The sequence below is a fragment of the Telopea speciosissima genome, chromosome 10 (assembly GCF_018873765.1).
Source record: "Telopea speciosissima isolate NSW1024214 ecotype Mountain lineage chromosome 10, Tspe_v1, whole genome shotgun sequence".
Lineage (NCBI taxonomy): Eukaryota > Viridiplantae > Streptophyta > Magnoliopsida > Proteales > Proteaceae > Telopea > Telopea speciosissima.
The window spans coordinates 35101412-35123779 of NC_057925.1; the positions used below are offsets into that span (position 1 = coordinate 35101412).

Consider the following 22368-nt stretch of genomic DNA (forward strand, 5'->3'; position numbering starts at 1 on the left):
AAATCCTTGAATTGTTCTGTTACTTTCTTCCCGTCTCATTGTGTTTTTCAAGATTTGGTGACAAAGAGGGTAATTGGCAGAGGCCGTGAGCAAAAGGGACTCTACCTTCTTGATACAGGTCCATCTTCTCTTACGACTGCTCAGTCATATGTATGTGGGCGTAGTGACAATAGTAATGTTGACTCTGTGATGTTGTGGCATCAAAGTTTGGGTCACCCTTCTTTTGGTATTATGAGGGAAAAATTACCCCACTTGTTTTCTTCCATTCCTTCTTCCCACGTGTTTAAGTGTGAACCCTGTTTATTTGCCAAACATTGTCGTTCTCCTTATCCTTATCATAGTCATAGATCTGATGTTCCTTTCCATATTGTGCACTCTGATGTTTGGGGACCCTCTCCCATTACTTCTCTGTCTCGCTATCATTATTTTGTTACCTTTGTTGATGACTATTCCCAGTCCACTTGGACCTACTTGATGAAACAAAAAAGTGATGTTTATGATGCCTTTAAAATTTTTAATCAGCTCATTTGTACCTAGTTTTGTACTCGCATTCAAATTGTTCGTTCTGATAAAGGGGGGGGGGGGAGTATATGTATGGGGGCCTTTGTTGACACCCCTCAACAGAATGGGGTGGCAGAAAGGAAAAATCGTCATTTGTTGGAAATCACTAGGAGTCTCCTGTTTGGCATGCATGTTCTTAAGACTTTTTGGTCTGCAGCCCTTCTTATTGCTGCCTTTTTAATCAATCGCATGCCCTCTAAACTTCTTAGCTCCAAATCCCCCATAGACTTGTTGTCTCCCCAGACTTCCGCTTTCTCTCTTCCTCCTAAGGTGTTTGGGTGTGTCTGCTATGTCCATGTCAATAAATGTGCTCGGACCAAGCTTGTCCCTAAAGCACTTAAATGTATTTTTCTTGGATACTCCTCTACCAAGGGGTATAAGTGCTACCATCCTTCTTCCGGAAGGACATTTCTCTCCAAAGATGTTACCTTCTTTGAATCTATTCCTTTCTTTACTTCTTCTCATCATCCTCTTCAGGGGGAGAATAGTGGAAATGAAGAGGCTGCTTCTATCCCTTTCTATCCACCTTTGCCTACTTCTCCGTTTTTGTTTGATATTGGGAAACACAAAGAAGAGGCTGTTGTTGATACTGATACCCATTCAGGTGATGATGCTAACAATGAAACAGAAGGGGCTATTGTTGTTGAAAATGGTTCTGGTAATCAGAAAGATTACCACATTACATACAAAGAGGTGAAGGCTTGCATAAAACAGGATAGAAGACCTGCCAAGAGCCCTCTTTGGATCCTCATCCTGAGCTCCACTAACCTCGTTTAGGTGATATCCCTTCTCCTCCTTCTGATTTAGACCTTCCGATTGCTGTTAGAAAGGGAAAGAGAGCTTGTACTAACCCTATTTTCTAGTTTGTTTCCTATGATGCTCTCTCTCCCACAAGTCTTGCTTTCACTATTGCTCTTTCTTCTGATTCCATTCCCAGGAATCTCACTAAAGCTATGTCTGACCTAAAGTGGAAGCAAGCCATGTCTGAGGAAATGATGGCTCTTGAGAAGAATGGTTACTTGGAGATTAGTGGATCTTCCCAGGGGAAGAGTCCCAGTCGGATGTAGGTGGGTCTATACAATCAAGTATAGGTCTGATGGTGCAGTTGAGAGGTACAAGGAAAGATTGGTAGCCAAAGGTTATAGTCATGTGTATGGGATTGATTATCAGGAGACATTTGCTCCTGTAGCTAAACACAATTCTATTCAGGTTCTCTTATCATTAGCAGCCAATAGGGATTGGCCCCTATTCCAGTCGGATGTGAAGAATGCGTTCCTCAATGGTGACTTAGAGGAGGAAGCATACATGCAGCCTTCTCTTGGCTTCAAGCTCCCTTCAGCTGAAGGCAAGGTGTGTCTCCTCAAAAAGGCTTTATATGGTCTCAAACAGTCTCCAAAAGCATGGTTTGAGAGGTTCAGGCAGGCTATTCTGAAGAATGGATACTCTCAAAGTCAAGCTGACCATATCTTATTTACCCGGAGGTTTAGGCAGGCTCTCCATTTCTTCATCTTCTTCTTCTCTTCTTCTTCTATCTTCTTCTTCTTTCTTAACTTACATCCATTATCTAAATCTCAACTGAATGTTGCCAAACACCTCCTTGTTCCATTTCCGAAGTGCACAGCGAAGCCCTTTGAGTTTCAGGAACAAAACAACGAGGGGCCGCCCAACCACCGGTTTATCCCACTGGCTCTTTATAAACTCTTGGAAACCTGGATGCAACAACCACATCTGCTGGAACTTGAAGGTAGAGAAAGGACGGCTAACAGCAGCAGAGAAGGAGAGCCAAATGGGCGCATGGTCTGAACAGGTCCGATTAAGATGGGTAACCTCACACTTAGGAAAGGCACCAACCCAAGCAGTGTTCACCAAGAACCTATCCAACCTCGCCATAACCCTTGCCGCACCAGCCTGGTTATTCGACCAGGTAAACATATTACCAATAAAACCAGCGTCAACAAGGCCAGCACCACTCACAAAGCTTCCAAATTGCTCCAGAGACATCGAGCAAGCAGGTCTTCCTCCTGCTTTTCCATTGGGGACACAATGGCATTGAAGTCTCCTCCCACCGACCAAGGGGCAGCGATGGTCCTAGAAAAGAGTTCAAGCCTCTCCCACACCTCCCTTCTCTCCACCACCGTGCAGAGACCATGGACAAAAGTGATAAAGAAGGATCCCACATTGGCATCCACACACTCGAGCGTAACAAACTGCCGGTGTTCCTCCACCACTGTAACTTGCACAGTCGCCTTTCAAAACACCCAGATCCTATTCGTCGTATGAACCGATTGCAGCCTGTCCTTCTCATCACCAGCCTTGCCTTTGACAGTTGTGCTTTCGGCTCAGCAATTCCAACAATGTCAGCTTTATGTAGATTAATTAAGGTCTTCAAACCCCTAGACGTAGGCTTATTCCCCATACCCCTAGTGTTCCAAAAAAGGTAACTGATTTGGAAACGTCTGGATTATAGGCCAAGGATCTCATTGATCTCGTAACACACCGGTGGGACACCTCCCTAGAAGGCTTCACTCGATCAGCCTTCTTAATCTTCTTCCTCTTGTAAACCTGAGTTGCACTGAAGAACATAGGCCAAGCAGAACGCCGTTCACGATGGCCCACCTCCCTAGGGGCTTTTCTCTTCTTCCCCCGGTCTGCAAAAGTCCTACGAATCCTCCCCCCAATCGAGTCATTAAAGGACTTAAAACTCTCCAATAAGGCCTCGCGGCCTTCGACAAATGTCACAGCCATACCAGCCACATGGCTATCATCCTTAGTCATAGGCCCATCCCTGTCCCCAAAGTACAGCGAAGGGATGTCCCCCACCGATTGCAAACCAACAGTATCCACCACGCCACCAGCAGCACTTTCCATGACAACCTCCTCAAATGGCTCCAACCTTAACCCAGGCATAACCAGCGCCAACTCACTGCAGTTGGCATTCACACCCCTCTCAGCTTCTAAACGTACCCTCTCGCAAGGAACTTCCCCCTTCTCTAAAGGCTGAGTCTCAACCTCACGTGAAAGCTCTGCCGCATCATAAGCATCCCCCCTCAAGGGACCTATTCCGGCCTCCAGACCTTGGGGCCTCAAAGGAAACGACACCCTCAACTCCCTTCCCTACAACCTGCTCAACCCGAGGGTCAGCAGGCTGCTGCGCAACCGCCTTCCATCACCCCATCCTTCTCCCCCTCGACCGACCTGCCACAGGGAGATGCTGACTAGGCACAACACCACGACTTTCACATCCATCAGCGCCAACGCACGAACAACCTCTCCCCTTGGAATGAAAATTCCATCATTATTCCTGTCCCCAGTATCCTTGTTCACCCTCGCAGCACCTGAGACAACGCCTTCTTGAGCAACTGTGCCAGGAATTTCATGAGCACCTGCAAGCGCATCTTCTTGAACACCTGAAACAGACTTTGCTTGGTACCCAACGCTTCGGCAGAAAACTGTGGCCCACTGGCTCTCTTCCCCCTCAGGGGCTTTCTACAGACCTCCACAGAGTGGCCAATCTTCGAGCAGGCCTCACAATAGGCCGGAAGCTTCTCGTATATAACCTTCTGGTAAAAATCCTCAGCACCACAACCTATCCATACCTTAGATGGAAGGGAGGCTCTAAGATCCACCTCCACGCAAAACCTGGCCTCCAATGTGCGCGTGCAATTGGCCGTAGAGCCATGGTCCTTCAGCAAATGTCCTATCGCCTTAGCGATAGACACCAAAAAATTCCCTTGATAAAAATTTACAGGAAGCCCTGGCAGAGAAACCCAAATTGGAGCATAGGGGGATTCCCAGCCTGAGATGAATTCAGAGGTCCACTTCATGAAGCGCAGGAGGAAGCCCTGCACGTGAATCTGCTCCTTCAACCAAACCTTCACAAAATCATCCTGAGAAACAAAACGAAGAAGCACATGCCTCTGGTCCAAAGACAAAATGATCATATCCTTTTGTAGGAACAGCGACTTTCGAAGAAATCCTTGATCACAAACAGCGAGGGCTTCCCATAGCTACACTTTGAGATCAAAGCAGTTGAGAAGGCCTTCTCCGATAGTTCCACCTCTTCCTTGGTAAAATAAACCGCAGGTTCTCCGAAATAGGAAGAAGGTTTCTTCACTTCCACCACCACTGGAGTCCTGGCCAACGACCGGGACGCCACTGAAGCATAAGAGGGAGGCGAGACCCTACTTGCGATCACTCCTAGGCTAGGATCAGAGGGGGTGCTCGTCCCGAGGGGGAGGAATCGCCATGACCCAACCCCACGTGAACAGGAAAATTATCGTGCGCCACCAGAGCCTAACATGCGCACCCCCAAAACGAAAGCGACTCTAAACATACTTTAAAACCCTATCTAAGACTCCTTCAATAGCAATAAAAAGAGATTATAAATAACTCAAACTCCTAATCGATCCACTTTCACATAAACCCAAATACTAAAAAAAAAATATCCTACTAAATCCAAAACTTAATCGGACTCGGTTCGTCTTCATATGAATTACCCAACGAGTTTGGTCCAGTCCAAGGAATTGCTCCTGCATCAGATATGCATGCAAATGTTTAGGATGCATGTGAAGTATAGTTTTGAAGCATAAAACACTATAAATAAGTAATGTGTAAAATATATCATGTATAAAGAAGAGAACAAAGTATGACGAGACAAGTGTATTCAATTGATTCAGTATAAAGGATGAAGTTTCTTACTTGTGCTAATACAGAAAAGAAATGTCATTTTCAATTTGGGGAAGATTTAGAGTTTAGATACACAACACATTGCCACACACACAAAAAAAAAAAAACTAGTTTTATGGCAATTATTCAGGTTGTTTTTCCTAGTGATCTATATTGGAAAAACAACAAAAAAAATCAAGATTTGAGCAAAAATTCAAAGTTTTGATAGAAAACTGTTCTCGCAAATATGGTTTTGTTCCTTGATTGCAGGCTTTTAGTTACCAAATGATGATGAAATCAACACTACTAGAGCCGCTTTTGCAAGTAGAAACAAGGAATGAAGTTGATTATGCCAAAACAATATTGATTGCAATGCCTTACTGGACTTCTTGGTAAGTGTTTTGAGTCATTGATCGAGTTATATAGTTTATATGAGATGTATTAAGTTTATCGATAAGTATCAACCACTTCAGGTCACGTATCGACCCTATACAGTTGATACTTTTTTTCAATATTGTATCGGTACCTTGAAAATAAGATACATATCGGTTGGTATCAGCGGATACGTTAAGATACTTAAACTTTGCCCCTGGATTGATTACCCCTTGAGCTTTGGGCTTTTTCAAGAGGACATACATTGCGGGACCAAGGGAGTAAGTTACCTATCCAATGAGACTAAGATCTTACAATTCTGAGTTGTATCAGGATAGCTATGACTGATTTATGACAGAGGTGTTGGTCTTCACAAGATTTCTATTTTTGGATGTTTAGTTTGTCTAAGTGTCGTAGTAAGGTTGTTTTTCTCTCTAGTTAGAGCTAGGGTATAATAAGTTTTTGGGTCTATAAAAATGTTGTTATGAAACCAGAATCTTATAATCAGACCAGAGTATTGTGAGAGAGAAGAAGAAGAGAAGGAAGAAGAGAGGAGACAATGAAGCACGCAAATCCCAAAAAGGAAGAGGACCTGCTGCCAGAATAGAATAATCTGCCATAGGTCTCCTCCTGATTTATTTATAATAAAGTCTGAAGAATAAAGAGGACAAATATGCCCTTACATAAACCGACATACCAAAGAACAGAAATAAAATCAAACACAAAGACATTTGCCCCTATAACCACATATTTCAATACTCCCCCTCAAGCTGGAGCATATATATCAGCCATGCTCAGCTTGTTACAAGAAGACCGAAAACCAGGAGCAAACAAGGACTTTGTGAACACATCAGCAATCTGATTAGTAGCAATATACTTAGTCCTCTCATGAAAGACCGGATTACTAGCAATATAGATGGCTGCCTGGTTGTCACAAAACATCTTCATAGTTGGAACTGGAAACCCCATCTCAAGAAGGAGAGACCTAATCCACATCAACTTTACAGTGGTATGGTCCATGTCTCTACATTCCGCTTCAACACTGGATCTGGCAACTATGGTCTGTTTCTTGCTTCGCCATGGAACCAGATTTCCTCCAACAAACATACAATACCCTATAGTAGATCGACGGTCACTAGCCAAACCTTCCCAATCTGCATCAGAGTAGGCAACAAGCTCCATATGTTTATTTGGACGATAAATCAGCCCTTTCCCAGGGGCTCCCTTCAAATACCGAAGAACCCGAATGGCTGCATCCCAATGAGACTTACAAGGGGATTGCATGAACTGGTTGAGAACTCCAACAGTATAAGAAATATCTGGTCTAGTGACTGTCAAGTATAACTACTTTCCAACTAAGCTTTTGTGGGAATGAACATCCTTAAGATCCTCACCATCATCAAAGTCAAACTTATGATTAGGATCTATAGGAATATCTACTGGTTTTGCAGCAAGCATACTGGTTTCTGTCAAGAGGTCTAACACGTACTTTCTTTGGGACAGGCTGATTCCCTTTTTACTTATGATAACCTCAATCCCAAGAAAGTAGTGAAGCTGGCCCAAATCTTTAGTTTGAAAATGCTGCTGCAAGTAATTTTTCACCTCCTTGATCCTACTCTCATCATTTCCTGACACAATGATGTCATCAATATAAACAACACGAACAACCAATTTCTGTCCTTGGCGGCGAACAAACACAGAATGGTGTGAGAAGCACTGAGAAAAACCAAAAGCAATCACAATGGAACTAAACTTCTCAAACCATGCCTGGGGAGCCTGTTTTAGCCCATAAATGGCCTTGTGCAGCCTACTACACACACGTCTACTATTCTCCCCCTAAGCCACATACCCGGGAGGTTACTCCATACAGACTTCTTCGAGTAAGTCACTATAAAGAAAAACATTTTTGATGTCCAACTGGTTCAAGGGTCAATCAAAATTCATAGCCATAGAGGCCTCAGCCTAGCCACAGGAGAGGTCGTCTCAAAATAGTCAACACCATAGGTTTGTGTGTATCCCTTAGCAACCAAGTGGGCTTTTAGCCGCTCAATAGATCCATCCGAATGATACTTAATAGTATACACCCACGGACACTTGACCAGGTCTTTACGAGGAGGTAAATCTACCAACTCCCATGTATGTCGAGTCAGTAAAGCATCCATTTCCACATCTATGGCCTTTTTCCAAGTAGGGATAGTAAGAGCCTCAGTGTGAGTGCAAGGAATGGTATAGGTAGACAAGGAAGTAGTAAGACTATGAGGGCATGATGGAAGATGTGATAAGGAGACAAACTTCTCAATAGGATAGGCAACTAAAGATTTTTGAGTACATGAACGTTTACTTTTCCGAGTGGCAATAGGTAAGTCATCAGTATCCGGATCAGCTAGTAAATCAGGAAGAGCAGGTAAGCCTGGATCTTGACCAGAGGTTGAGGAAGGTACATGAAGCGATGTAGAGGGGCCAGTCTGATCTGTATTGAGCTGCCCAATGTGCCTTTTGCGTTGGTACACCTGTAGTGGAGGAGTAGACATAGGAACAATAACAGGAATGGGAGGAGGCTCAGACACAACTAATGGATCACTGGACATGGTGGGCTTATCAGAAAATAAGATGTACCTTCGAAGAAGGTAACATGTGTACTTACAAACTGCCTCCTAGTTAGAGGGTCATAACACCTATATCCCTTCTGGGTCCTAGAGTAACCCAAGAAGATACACTTGGTTGACTGAGGGCCTAATTTATCACCATAGAGATGGAGATTATGAACAAAATAGACACACCCAAAAACATGAGGGGGCAAGCTGAAACTCGAGACACCTGGAAATAAAATAGAAAAAGGAGATTTGTCGCCAAGGAGAGACGAGGGCATTCAGTTAATCAAAAAACAAGCAATAAGAAGTAGAACTGCATCACACCAAAAATGTTTGGGCACCTGCATATGCAACATGAGAGCCCAGGCAACTTCAAGTAAGTGCCTATTTTTCCGTTCCGCTACCCTTGTTGAGGAGTATAGGAACAACTAGTTTGATGATCATTCCGTTAGTGACACAAAAGGAAGATATCTCAGTTTGAACAAATTCCAAAGCATTATCAGACCGAAAATTTTAATAGAAGCATTAAACTGGGTCTTTATTTCATTGCAAAAATTTAGAAAAACACGTAAAAATTCTGATCTATCCTTTAAAAGGTACAGCCATGTAATTCTGAAATCATCATCCACAAAAGTGACAAAATACTGAAGCCCATGTCTATTGCTTGCACGACAAGGACCCCACACATTTGAATGTACTAAAGAAAATAAAAACTATGGGGCATAGGACGAGAGGGGTAAGTAGTACGATGATGCTTACCCAACTCACAACCCTCACACTCTAATTTATCTAAAACCTTAAACTGGGGAAATATAATCTTTAACCTAGACAATGACAAAAGGCCTAGCCTACAATGCCATTGAAAAGACTCTCCACCAACAGTAGTAGCTGCAACCGAAGCAGACGGGGAAACACCATTCAGATAATATAGCCCATCTTTCTCACACCCTCCACCAATCGTCTTCCTCATGCGAAGATCCTGAAAAATATAGTAAGAAGGGAAGAAAGTCACAGAACAATTCAGATTTCTAGTAAGTTGGCTAACGGAAAGAAGACTTAAGGGAAATTGGGGAACATGTAAGACAGAAGAAAAAGAAATACTAGAATTAAGACAAACAGTGCCATGTCCAGCAACAGGGGTAGAGGAACCGTTGGCTACAATAACAAGAAGGGTGTGAGAGTTGGATGAAATAGAACTAAAAAATGGATGACTTACCAGTCATGTGAGCGGAAGCTCCTGAATCAATGATCCAGGGTGTAGAAGTGGTGGAAAACAGAGCAGTAGGAGTACATGCATGAGCCAATGTGGCAGCGGAGGTGGCCCCAGTAGTAGAAGTGGATGGCTCTAGACTCTTTATACGACGCATTAGGTGTTGCATCTCATCATGGAGGTTGGTAGAGGAATCTCCCACGGCTGAACCAGGCTTAGCATCACTAGGTGCAACAAAATCAGAACCATCTTCCGGAGCTGCATGATTGGCCAAGTTTTGAGCCCATTCAGGCTTCCCATGCTTGGACCAGTATGTGTCAACAGCGTGATTTGTTTTCCCACAATAAGAGCACAATCGGGCTGCTTTATCAATGTGCTGTCCACCAGAATTACGACCACCAAATCCACGTCCTCCCCTTGAACCACGGTCTCTAGTAGTAGTGAAAGCAGAATTCTCCTTGGGGTTGGTTTCAGGCTTGGAACTTGGAGAGACAATACGCTGTAGTCTAGAAAAAGTATCATTCAAGGTAGGGATAGCAGATTCACCAGCAAGTAGATGCCCCTTTATAGCTTTGAGACTAGGATTCAAACAAGCCAGAAATTTAAAGACAATAAATTCATTTTCTTGAGCCTTCGACTTCTCAATATCAATAGTAAGAGGCTGGAAAACATTTAATTCTTCAACAATGCCCTTAAAAGCACTATAATACTCTTGGAGAGATTTGTCTGACTGCTAAAACCGAAACAACTTCTCATGGAGATCGAAAATATGGGTCAGACTCTTCTCTTGAGAGTATGTTTCCTTTAGGTCATCCCACACTCCCTTTGCAGTGGTGTGGAACATGAGATTGATAGCAATATGCTGTTCCATAACCAAATTAGGATAATAGCATTCTCCTTCATCCAAGTGTTGTAATCCTTAAAATCAGGTTTTGGAGGAAGGGAGGTAATGAAACTAAGCTTGTCCTTAGCTATGATGTAAACACGGATAGCTTGTGCCCATAGTAAGTAATTGGAATTACCCTTCAACTTGATGGACGTAATCTGAACATTGACATCGTCATGGGAGGTCTTCGAATCAGCCATAGTAGATACACTTCAAAAATTGATAAGACCAATAAGCAATCACCCAGGGCAGTAATCGATTCTAATGTAAGGGAACGATATAGCAACAAACCAATCCAGCAACAACAGATAATAAATTATGTAATCTGCAGCAAGGGAGATAAGCACCAAACAGAAGCAAAAAACCACACATGAAGGAGGTAGCCAAGGAATAAATTAGGATCGATATCAGGGTTTCTGGGAAGAAGAGGAAGACCTTCGAACATGCAGCAAAACCAGCCAATCCAGGTTGCAATGACCACCAGAAGCAGTAAAAATAATGTAGAAGCAGACCTGAATCGCAGAACTTAAAAAAATAACCTTCCCAGAGGAGATCGATATTTGTCAGGGTTTTATCCTGACATCGATTTTAGAAGTCTTCAAGTGTGGTTGATATAAAACTCCTATTAGCCATCAATAGTGGGTAGATAATAACCAAAAATCACTCCATTAATCTTCAAAAGGAGTGGATTTAAACCATGGTAAGGGCAGCCATAGGTGGCTGCACACGACAAGAAGAAATCGAGAAAGTGAGATCAGAAGAGAATCCCCACAGGCTGACACTACTCTCTGTGTGAAGGATGTACTGGGGGTGAATGGCTCATGGAATCAGAATATTTTACTCCAAATTGACTCGGATGGAGTAAGGCAGGGTATTCTCACTCTTTCTCCCAAAGAGGACCGGTTGGTTTGGACGCCCTCTAGCGATGGTCGGTTCTCAATGAAGTCCGTTTGGAATGCAGTGAGGTGTTGCTCGCCAGTGGTTCCCTACGCCAGATGGATTTGGAATCAAACCCAGCCAACAAAGATTGCTTTCTTCTCTTGGCAACTCTTTAATGGGTTGATTCCTATGGATGATTCTTTGATGGCTGTTGGTATCCCTCTGGTGTCTAAGTGCAATTGTTGCGGGAGGCCAAGGAGTGAATCCACAAATCACTGCCTTGTGTCTGGTGGGACGGCTGCCAAGGTGTGGAGTTTCTTTTCAGGGATTTTTGATGTATTGGTGGTCCATGCCCAGGATGTCAAAAGCCGCCTATTGCTTTGGCATGAGTCGGCAAGCTGCAAGAATCTCAGTGGCTTCATTGCAGGGTTCTTGCCTTCTTTGATAGTTTGGGAACTTTGGAAGGAGAGGTGCAACAGAAGGCATGGGGAGAGGATGCGGTCGGCAGTAGGTATCATTGAGTGCATTAAGGTTTGGGTGAACCGCCTACTGTTGCCCTCAAGATTGGCAATGGTTTATCGGTTAGAGGTGGGCAGATTCTTTGTGTTCTTGAGATCTCGACCCCCCCTCCTAGGCCATCTCATCCCCTCCCTATTGTTTGGTGCCCGCCGTTTGTGTCGGTCAAATTGAATGTGGACAATGCGTGTAGAGGAAATCCAGGTCTCGGTGGAGGGGGTGGAGTTCTAAGGGACAGGGAGGGTTTCGTTTTGGCGGCCTTCGCTAACTACTATAGTGCCTGCACAAATTCTATTGCTGAACTTCGTGCGTTGAGAGATGGCTTAAGGTTATGCTGTGACTTAGGCCTATCCGGGGTTGTGGTTAACTCTGATTCAGTCACCACCGTGAAGGCGTGAACATGGCTGGGCTTAAGAGATGTAATCTTTGGAGGGGCTGGTACTGGTTCCAGGAAGCCCTGGAGTTGATTAGATTGGTCAGCCCTAGTATTTCTTTTGCTTTTAGGGAGAGTAATAGGGCTGCCGATTGGCTGGCTAACCACGCCTGCGAGGTAGGTTCTTCCACCACTTTTCAGCAGGACAATTTGCCGCGAGGTGAATTCCAATGTATCATTCGGGAGGACAGGGCTGGTTTGCCAGTTCTCAGATCATAACTCCCATGTTAGTGTGTTTATTCCTTGCTTTTTGGGCTAGGGGTAAGGTGGCATGTCCCCCCCCTTGTATTCGTTCATTCTTTTTAGAAATCAATAAAATCCTAGGGACTGGCCTGGGTCCCAATTAATATTCGGGTAAAAAAAAAAGAAGAAGATCAGAAGAGAATCGTGGGCAGCACTCCAATTTGATTAAAAAAGCTCTGATACCATGCTATGAAACCAGAACCTTATAATCAGACCAGAGTATTGTCAGAAAGAAGAAGAAGAGAGGAGACAATGAAGCACGCAAATCCCAAAAGGGAAGAGGACCTGGGGCCAGAATAGAATAATCTACCGCAGGTCTCCTCTTGATTTATTTATAATAAAATCTGAAGAATAAAGAGGACAAATATGTCCTTACATAACCCGGCATACCATAAAACAGAAATAAAATCAAACACAAAGACCTATGTGCCCCTATAACCACATATTTCAACAAATGTCATATAAATGATTATAATTCATCCTCATTTAAAATTAATTGATAGTCTGGTTGGTTCATTCCCTTCTTCTCTTCCTTTAGGGATGTATCTTTGTTAATGTTTGGGTTGCAGTTCAAAACCCTAGGTTTCTGATGAGAATCAATACCTTTATTTTGGCTTTTGTTTGATGTCATTAAAAATCAATGGCATTGTGAACAATGTTTGAATCTTACATGGTTCTGCTTTGTCAAGTTGAATCAGAGTGAGGTTTTCCCTCAAATGTTAGTGACTTGATCATAACTCAAGTGCGTTTTCCACTCTTGAGGCTGTTTATTGTGCGGTTGAAGATTTTCTTCATTGTGCCTTCATCTAGAAACCTGAATCTGATTGTTGTTATGAACTCAACAAGTTTTTGTCAAAGTGGAGGAGACTGATTTAGGACCACAAATCATAGAAGTTGCAGCAAATTAGGGCGTTTTTTTTCGATTTTTTTACTATCTCCATTTTTCTTTAGGTACTTTTGGATGGTCAAACTTGTCCGTTTTGGCTGATTTTGGTATCATTTGAGAGGTTGTAAGTTACCTATAAGACGAACGATTCTGAATGGAATACGGAAACTTATAACCTATTTACTGTATTTTGGTTAGTCTGAGTGGTGCAGTCAAGAATGGCTGCTGCCAAGATCGATTCTGGAAGAGGGTTCTGATATGAATCTGGTTTGAGAGGGTTATGTGTAGGTATGTTGGAGGCTGATGGAGGAAATTATGGAGAAATAAGGTTGTAAATGAAGGAAGACGCAGGGACATTGTGATGATAGACGGATGAACTTACTCTGCTGTAATTGATAGTTGAACTTGAAATTACAGAGAAGATAAATAGTTTTAGACAACTAGAGTCTCACTAGTGTCTCACCTAGGCCACTTGATAAACTCGCAAGTATTCTCAAAGAGAAGAAGACTGAGTCTTATTTTTTTTTTTTTTTGTTTTTTAAATCTTGGTGCTGAAATAGCATCCCACCATTCTATTATATAGGAAAAAGGAGGCTTAATAGTCGCTTGCATTACATCAAAATGAATTAAAAGACTGTTAGAATTCCAAGACTAAATGGAATTCCCAACACCTAGAAACCAAACCCAATACATAGGAAATAAGTCCTAGGCCTAGAAACTAACCCTAAGAAATAGAAAATTCTTCCCAAGACTTGGGAACTACAAAACAAGATTGAATAAGGGAAAATAATACTGCCTAGGAATATGAAAAGACACAAGGAAAACTAAATGACTAATTAATACTACCTACCTAGAAAAGTAAATTCCACTACATTAATTAACCTAGGAATGAAAAAAGCTACTACTAAGCCTATCCCATATGCCTTCTTTGTACTCACATTTTAGGCCCATTAAAGTGGTCCATTACAAAGAAAACACATGGAATCAAAGGCCCAATGTATACATAATCCCACCCAAGGCTTATTTCCAATAAAATAAGCCCATTATGTGACTTATCTGCATCACTGAGAGAGTGAGAGTTTCAGTAAGGTTATTTTCCTCTTTTAAGTTATGGTTTTCTGGGTCTATAAATTTGTCATATAAGAGATTGTAATTCACCCCATAGTTGTTAAGGCACCTAGATGAGTGTAAGCACTGGCCACCCACCGGGACACCTAAGCGAAAGTTGAGCTAAGGTGTTTGAGGGGAACACCTAGGCTATCTCACATTATGGATTTAGGGGATGGGGAGTGATGGTTATGTAAATATGTATACTTTTTATTATGGGAAATAAAATGTCATGTGGTATGAAAGGGGTTAAAATTTAAATAAGATAAACCTTGAAGATGCAAGATAGAACAGAAATATCTGTTGTTGTCAAATACAAGGGAGGTGAAAAGTCAAAAAAGGATAAATACAATGTAAGACAATAGGTAAATAAACTAGTTTCTAAAGTACCCATAACATATAATTCTAACACTTTGATGTTTAGGGCCTTGCTCCCACTACTTGTTTGGCTATCGCTATTTTATCTCATTTATTGATGATTGTTCCCGCACCACCTGGATCTTTTTGATGAAACACAAAAGTGAGGTCTAGGATGCTTTCAGAAATTTCTATCAAATGATTTCTACTTAAATTCGTTCTGAAAAGGGCGGCGGGGGGGGGGGGGGGGAGTTCATGTACGGTGGACTCCAAATTTTTTTACTGATAATAGTATTGTCTATCAGCTTGCATGTGTTGACACACCCCAACAAAATGGGGTAGCTGAGAAGAGAAATCGTCATTTATTGAAATTATGGTCTAATAAAGGTTCTTAGTGAATGTTGATGGCTTATTTTGAGTTTGACGGATCTTTTGAGTGTCTAGAGCAATTATCTGCAATACTAATGAACATTTAGAGATTTTGCAGGATGTAGAGATGTGCATATAGCATTCTTTGATCCCCCTAACTTCGAAGAATATTGGCCGTTACCACTATGTTGCACATATTGACAATTGTTTTCAAATCTTTTGATTTTATGTTTCTTTCCTGCACCGTTTTTTCACGTGTGTTCATTAGTTGTTTTTTATCCTTCTTAAATTGTTTGATCTCTCTTCCTTGATTTTCCCGTCAATCCAACTTATTGATTAGTATCTTTGAATGGATCTACTTCATAGCCTGCAGAGAAATATCCAAATATTTTTTCTGAAAAGTCTCTCTTCGGGAGGTAACAAATTCTATTCCTGCCTTTATGCTCCTCCTTTAAGTAATAATGCCTCAGTTCATCATTTTTCTTCATTTAATTTATGCTGATGATTTTTGTGCTATTGTTATTGTGATGTAGGTTTCCGTATTTATTACCTTGCCTTGTCACATCAGTCTTTGCAGTGGGTGTATTTGTTGCTTGTTTTTGGCTTCCAGTATGTTTCATCTCCCAACTATTATCGTTTTCCTTGAATGAAGATGCTAGCTTTGTCGATGTTGTTTTTCATATCCTATCAGCTATATTAATTGTTTTACTTTTGAATTCATAGTTATCAAGGTGCCTAGGCGACCCAAGGCATTGGAGGGCCACTTAGGCCACAAGGCTCCCTAGTAATTTTTTTTTTAATATATGGAATATGGAATGTGGCTAGAAACCACTACTTCGGTATATTTAGAAGTAGGAAATGATAGGATCCATTATTCTTCACATCAAGTATAATACACCATATAAAATCATCCAGTAAATTTTTTCTGTCCTCATAAATTATATCACCATTTGACGAGTATAAAAATGAAAAACATAACATGTACAATTCTGAGCATCACTATGTTGTGTCAATCCACATATCAAAGATTCCAAAACAAATTTCCTAAAAAAAAGAGATTCCAAAACAATGGTTTTTAATAGCAGTCTATGGTCTTGACTCACCTATAAACTAACAACATATTATTTTAAAGAAATTTTCTTTTCTTCCACCAACAAAAGAATATGAAGCACTTTTTTCATTTTACAAAGCTACTGCCCATCCCCACTTTGCCTCAACAAAAGAAATTGCGCCTCAGAGAAGGAATCCAGGAAGAAGAGGAAGAACCGAAGACTAAGTAGAAAAGAAGAAAAGATAAAAAGAAAAAGAAGATGATGGTGACTAAGAGGACTTACCTGTTGGCTAAGGTGATCAGAGATTCACCGCGAAGCAGCAGAGAAAGGTTACATCAGTTCCTACCTCACAGTCTTCCATGATTCCTCTTTTCCTCCCTTTATGTTTTGCTTCCTTTTTTTCCCCTTAAAATACAAAGGCATGGTTGAAAGAGGGTGTATTGGGAAATGCAACGGACAATAAAATTTAATTCTCGAATCATGATAGCCCTATAATCAAGCCTCATGTAGGTATACAATATGAAAAAATCCAACCATTGGAATAGTTACCTTGAACACCACAAGTGTAGTGCCTCCTAAGGAACTTAGCTCTTCCACTACCAAGTAGCACAACAAACCCTTGTAGCAATCTTGTCGGCAACTGTTGCACGTATATTGAACAGACAATCTCCATTACTCACTCACTCACTTCCTCCCTCTTTGGATTCAAAATCCTTGCTTCATTGTTGTATGAAGAAGAGAAGAAAAAACAGCAACTAGGGTGAAAGAAACCCTAGTATATATGAGGGGTTGAGAGAGAGAGAGAGAGAGAAACGTGGGGAGGGGGACTTGGATGGCTTGTTCGTAAACACCTCCTCCCCTCCCTTATTTATTTAATGAGATGAAACTCTAAAATGATATTCCTCATTAATGATTACCAGTCTCCCCTTAGCAATAAATGTAGGAATTCTAACAAGAGTTGCCTCATAAATGACTACCTCTCTCTCCTTAGCAATAAATGTAGGAATTCTTAAAAGAGTTACCTCATAAATGACTACCTCTATCCTCTTAGGAATAAATGTAGGAATTTGAAAGAGTTACCTCATTAATGACTCTCTCTCTTCTCTTTGCAATAAATGAAGTGAGCTAGGAGAGAGAGATAAGAATAAATGAGGAGGAGGTTGGACTGGATCGTCTACCTAGCCTCTTTCCCCTTTTATTAATTGAATATTATTTATTAATAAGGATTCATATTCTTATTAATCTCTCTTTCCTTAATAAGAATAAGATTTGTGATCACATCAACCTCTCTTCTCTCATTTCTTATCACTATAACTCTCATGATATCTCTCTCTTATCTCCATCATTGTAGAATCATATTGATACAATAATACCTATTAAAGTTAATGCTACTAAATAGTTCCAAGAGTTAATGAGACTTGTGAATTGGTGTGTCTTCGTCCTCCCAAGAAGATTGTGAGTTGTAAATGGGTTTTCACTATCAAGCAGTATGTGGATGGTACTGTGGATCGCTACAAGGCTAGACTGGTTGCTCGAGGCTTCACCCAAACATATGGTCTTGATTACCAAGAGATGTTTGCCCCAGTTAACACCATCCGTGTGATACTCTCTTGTGCAGTTAATCGTGGATAGGAATTGCTGCAACTTGATGTGAAGAATGCATTTCTTCATGGAGAACTTGAAGAAGAAGTTTTCATGGATGTTCCCCTAGGTTTCACTGATCAGAAGACTCAAGGGATGGTTTGCAAGCTCAAGCGTGCTCTATATTGGCTCAAGCAGTCTCCCAGTGCTTGGTTTGGGAGATTCCATAGAGCTATTGTGTCATACTCAAAGTAATGCTGATCACTCCCTCTTTATCAAGAAATCCGGTTCCAAGCTTGCTGTCCTTATTGTGTATGTCGATAACATCGTTGTTATTGGCAATGATGTAGAGGAAATGTCGTGCCTAAAGACTTATCTAGGCCAAGAGTTTGAGCTCAGGGACCTTGGCAAGTTGTGCTACTTTCTTGGTATTGAGGTTGCCCACTCTAGCAAAGGTATTGTCCTTTCTCAACAAAATATATAATGGATTTGTTATCTGAGACTGGGATGCTCGGTTGCAAGCCTTAGGACACTCCTCTTGAGGCCATATTTATCAAGGCGTCTAGACTCCTTAGTCGGTTAGGCGGGCGCCTTGAACGCCTTGGTATACCTTGTTGGTACCGCCTTGACTTTGGGCCCTCTTCAACGCCTTGGTTGCTTGCCACATTGATAACTATGCTTGAGGCCAATGTTCATCTCTCTAATCAGAGTATTGAACCTGTGGATAAGGGACAATATCAATGGTTAGTTGGAAAATTGATCTACCTATCCCACACTCGACCATACATTGTCTTTGCTGTCAGTATGGTGAGTCAGTACATGCAGTTAAATCTTCTAATGGATCGATTCTAGTGAGAAGAGGAGAAGAGCAGAGAAGAAGGGAGAATGGGAAAATAAGCGATTATGTGTGTTGAGTGATTCTCAACACACATAATAACTTCGTTAATAAACTTCTAGAAATTACATAAGCCTCCCTAGGGAGGGAAAAAGAAAGAAATTAAAGAGAAGAGGAAATAAGAACTAAGTCATGTACCCTTACACACCAGACAACAACTCTAACACATGCATGATTCCTACTCCATTCGAATTTTGCGATATTTGAAGTCGGCTCCAGGAAAGGGAGTACTTTTCTTGCCCCATGATCATCTACAGGTTGAGTCCTTTACAGATGTTGATTTGACTAGCTCTCCTGATGATTGCTGGTCCACTTCTGGTTATTGCACCTTTGTAGGTGGTAACCTGGTAACTTGGAGGAGTAAGAAACAAGTACTTGTTACCCGATCAAGTGCTGAAGCTGAATTTAGAGCCATTTCTCGTGGCATTTGTGAGTTACTATGGCTTCAAGGTCTCTTGAAGGATCTTGTTCTTCCACCAATGATGTTTTACTATGATATTAAGTCGGCTGTCAACATTGCTCACAATCCTCTCCAGCATGATCGCACAAAGCATGTGGAGATGAATCACCACTTTTAAGGCGAAGTTGGAACGGGGGTTAATTTGTATTCCTTTCGTTAAGTCTGGAGAATAGCTGGCTGATGTATTCACTAAAAGGTTAAGTAATAAATTGTTTCATCCTACAGTGTGCAAGTTGGGCATGTGTGATCTATGCACCAACAGTCCAACTTGAGGGGGAGTGTTGTAATATGGGTAAAAGTGTCAAACCCTACTCCCTAAGACTAGAATAGTGTGACTAGGATGTATGCATACACCCTATCTAACCACCAGGATCACAGATGCAGTAGCTAGCCCTCACAGTCCACAATCACGATCATGATTAGAGTAGCGGAAGATAGAATATAATAGTAATATCAGGAAATTGGAATCGATCATATCATATAGTTTAACTGTGTGTTCATTATCCAATCTTTACATCCAATGTTCCATTAAGACATAAGTATCATAACTCCAAAATATACATCTATATAACAAAAAGAATAACTATACATAAATGTATCAAAAGAATGGCAGGATCAATATCCTCAATTAGTGTGCCCCATACACACAGTCATCGCATATGCAATCAGCCTTGTGTCCCTCGAGGTCTGGTGCCCACCAATCATCGCCAGAGTCCACAACAGAAGGAATGACATTTGTGCTTGCTAGCACTATAAGATCTGCATCACAGTCTAGAAAGGGAGAACTACGTGGTATGAGCTTCACTAAGCCCAATTAGGAGTCAAAACATGCAATCATAAACACATAGTTCATGAAATGCATGAATGAGTTCACTTTAATTTCCACCTAAACAACAATTTTAAGTCTGGGGTAAAGTACTACTGCAGCACATTAGGTAGTATCCCTGGTCCCGGAATGCCCACAACGGTCACCCAGCGATATCAAACCCTAGTTGCGAATGGGAAGCTGCCGTTCCCTGATTGCGTCATGGCTCCTAGCAAGCCCCAACAACCCCGTCTTGACGTTCGGTCCCAAAAATCCAATGGGCACCTGAACTCGGTCCGCTTCCGGAAATAATCTCATTGTACCGCGAATGGAGTATCTTGGAAAATCACAGCAATCCTACCCCATGGGTTGTCCAACACCTAACCCGCTGTTGGCAGGGGGTCGTAGTACTGGGTCATGTCTCATCCTAACTAGCATACATCTACATGAACAGTGGCGCATGCGTATGCATATACCAGAGGCCAAGATCATAGTACCAGAATCCCCATCGACCATACTATCCTCTCATCTCCTCTAGTATAGACACACACATACTATAAGAACGGCGAATACGACACCGAAATTCCCTCGGCTTCTCCGCAACCCGTTTCCAAAGCCTAATATAAATCCAAATAGTGAGTACGGCGACTATGGTGTTTGATTTCCCGTCGGCCACACCATAACCCATTTCCAAGGCCTAGTCTAAATGCATATGACCTAATTAACAATATGGAAATCACGAGTCCGGCAATCTCTTAGCACCCAGATCCCATTTCCCATCCAACCATCTCAACCATAATAACATATACAATTCAAACGTTTAAAGTAATTCTAAACATCAAGACAAGGCATTTAAATCATACCAACATGATAAGCATTTTATACCTAAACTAACAAGTATAGTGAAGATTAATAAGTAATAAACAAGATATGTATAAATATATTAGACATACATCATTAAATCATGTAGGGTTGCACATACGCAAGGTTTATATTATAAACACTCCATAAATTAAGTCAAGGATCCAACCCACTCACCGTCGGTAAACTAGATGATTCGAATTACCTGAGCGTTTATCCCCGATTAGGCCTCACTGGAGTTTTGTTTATAACCTATTGCATAGGTGAAACTTAATTAATGAATGTGTAAGGAGTGTTAAAAGGATTTCCCGAGAATGACTGGAGAAATTCCCAAAATAGGGCCACAGAACGATCCTGCGGTTGATCACCCTGATCGACTGGTTGGTATACAGAATGCTCAAAATGACCACCAGTTGATCATGTGGATGATCCTCTGATCGACCGGTCAAGCCCCGAATGCTGTATTTCAGATGGGGTTCAGTCCAATCCTTGCCTAAGCTTAAGTTGGCCTAATGGGGCTTAAAAGACATCATTCCCACATCCATTTGAGTATAATACCTCCATAGATTACCTCCAATTCATGGAGAGATGGTCCAATCATGGTTCCTAGCCTATAAACTTTAGTTTTAGGCCAAATCTCCTAAATGAGTGCTAGGGTTTAGGTGGGGTGATATTTGGGGTGTGAAATGGAGTTCAATACTCCAAGGGAATGGTCAAATAGGTTAGCCGCATAAGTGGCATTTGATTTCAACCCAATACTTAGTTTGTAATCCCCAACCTAATATCTCTAACTTATAAAAATGGAGAAACTGGGAGAGAGAGGGTGGAGTGACCTACCTTGGGGAGATGGGGTAATAAGGGGGCAGCTCCAAGCTTTCTCCTCCTTCCTTCTTCCTCTTTTCTCTTCTTCTCCTCTCTCCCATGGTTTTGATGTTGTGAGAAGTGAAAATGAGTTAGAAACTAATGTCTATTTATAGACACAAGCTTCACTAAGACCTGTTTGGCTGGAGTGTTTGTTCCTCACCTCCAAATCACTTTAAATCCATTTTTGAGTTATGTGAGTGCACCAACATGGCATCACAAGGGGTGTGATAACATGGTTACACTTCACACTTCATGGGGACACATAGGGTTGGGTCCATCTCGGAGCCCGGTGGGACCGACAGAGGGATAACTCAATTCTAGGGAAATTCAGCACCACCGGTTGATCGTGTGGTTGATCCTACTGGTCGACCGTAGGATTGACCTCAGGCTGCATTACAACATTTTTGAAAATCCAAATTGCCTGTTGTTCATGTTCAAACACAAGGGATTTTTAAGAGGGTCCATGCACAGCAAATTACACTATGTTACCATGCCTTGTTTAGTTAAATGATTCATGGTTAGCCACTTACCGCCAGTCATCCGGCAATGGAGTCGGATATCTGATCCTACTCTCCTCACACCACTGGCACGTGCATGGAGGGTAATAAAAAAACCTTCCGCAATCTACGAATCTTCCCGTCTTCTGATCAATGAATATATCTTCAATAGGTTCGCCTGTCACCCGGTCAATGGGTCTATGTCTCGGCTTGACTGTTACAGCCCATAGATCACCTGTGTACACAGCTGCCGAGCCTACATATAAAGTTCAAATTAG

At 41.8% G+C, this 22368-nt stretch overlaps 1 protein-coding gene across 1 annotated transcript in view; it reads left to right on the plus strand.

Annotated features, from left to right (window-relative positions):
• The window catches only part of LOC122644160 (protein ZINC INDUCED FACILITATOR-LIKE 1-like), a 114097-nt gene that overhangs the window by 38145 nt on the left and 53584 nt on the right, over nucleotides 1–22368 (plus strand). Inside the window, exons 8-9 of the mRNA XM_043837776.1 lie at nucleotides 15442–15491; nucleotides 15609–15684. Coding sequence (XP_043693711.1) covers nucleotides 15442–15491; nucleotides 15609–15684 — 126 coding nt within the window. The remainder of the gene's footprint in view (nucleotides 1–15441; nucleotides 15492–15608; nucleotides 15685–22368) is intronic.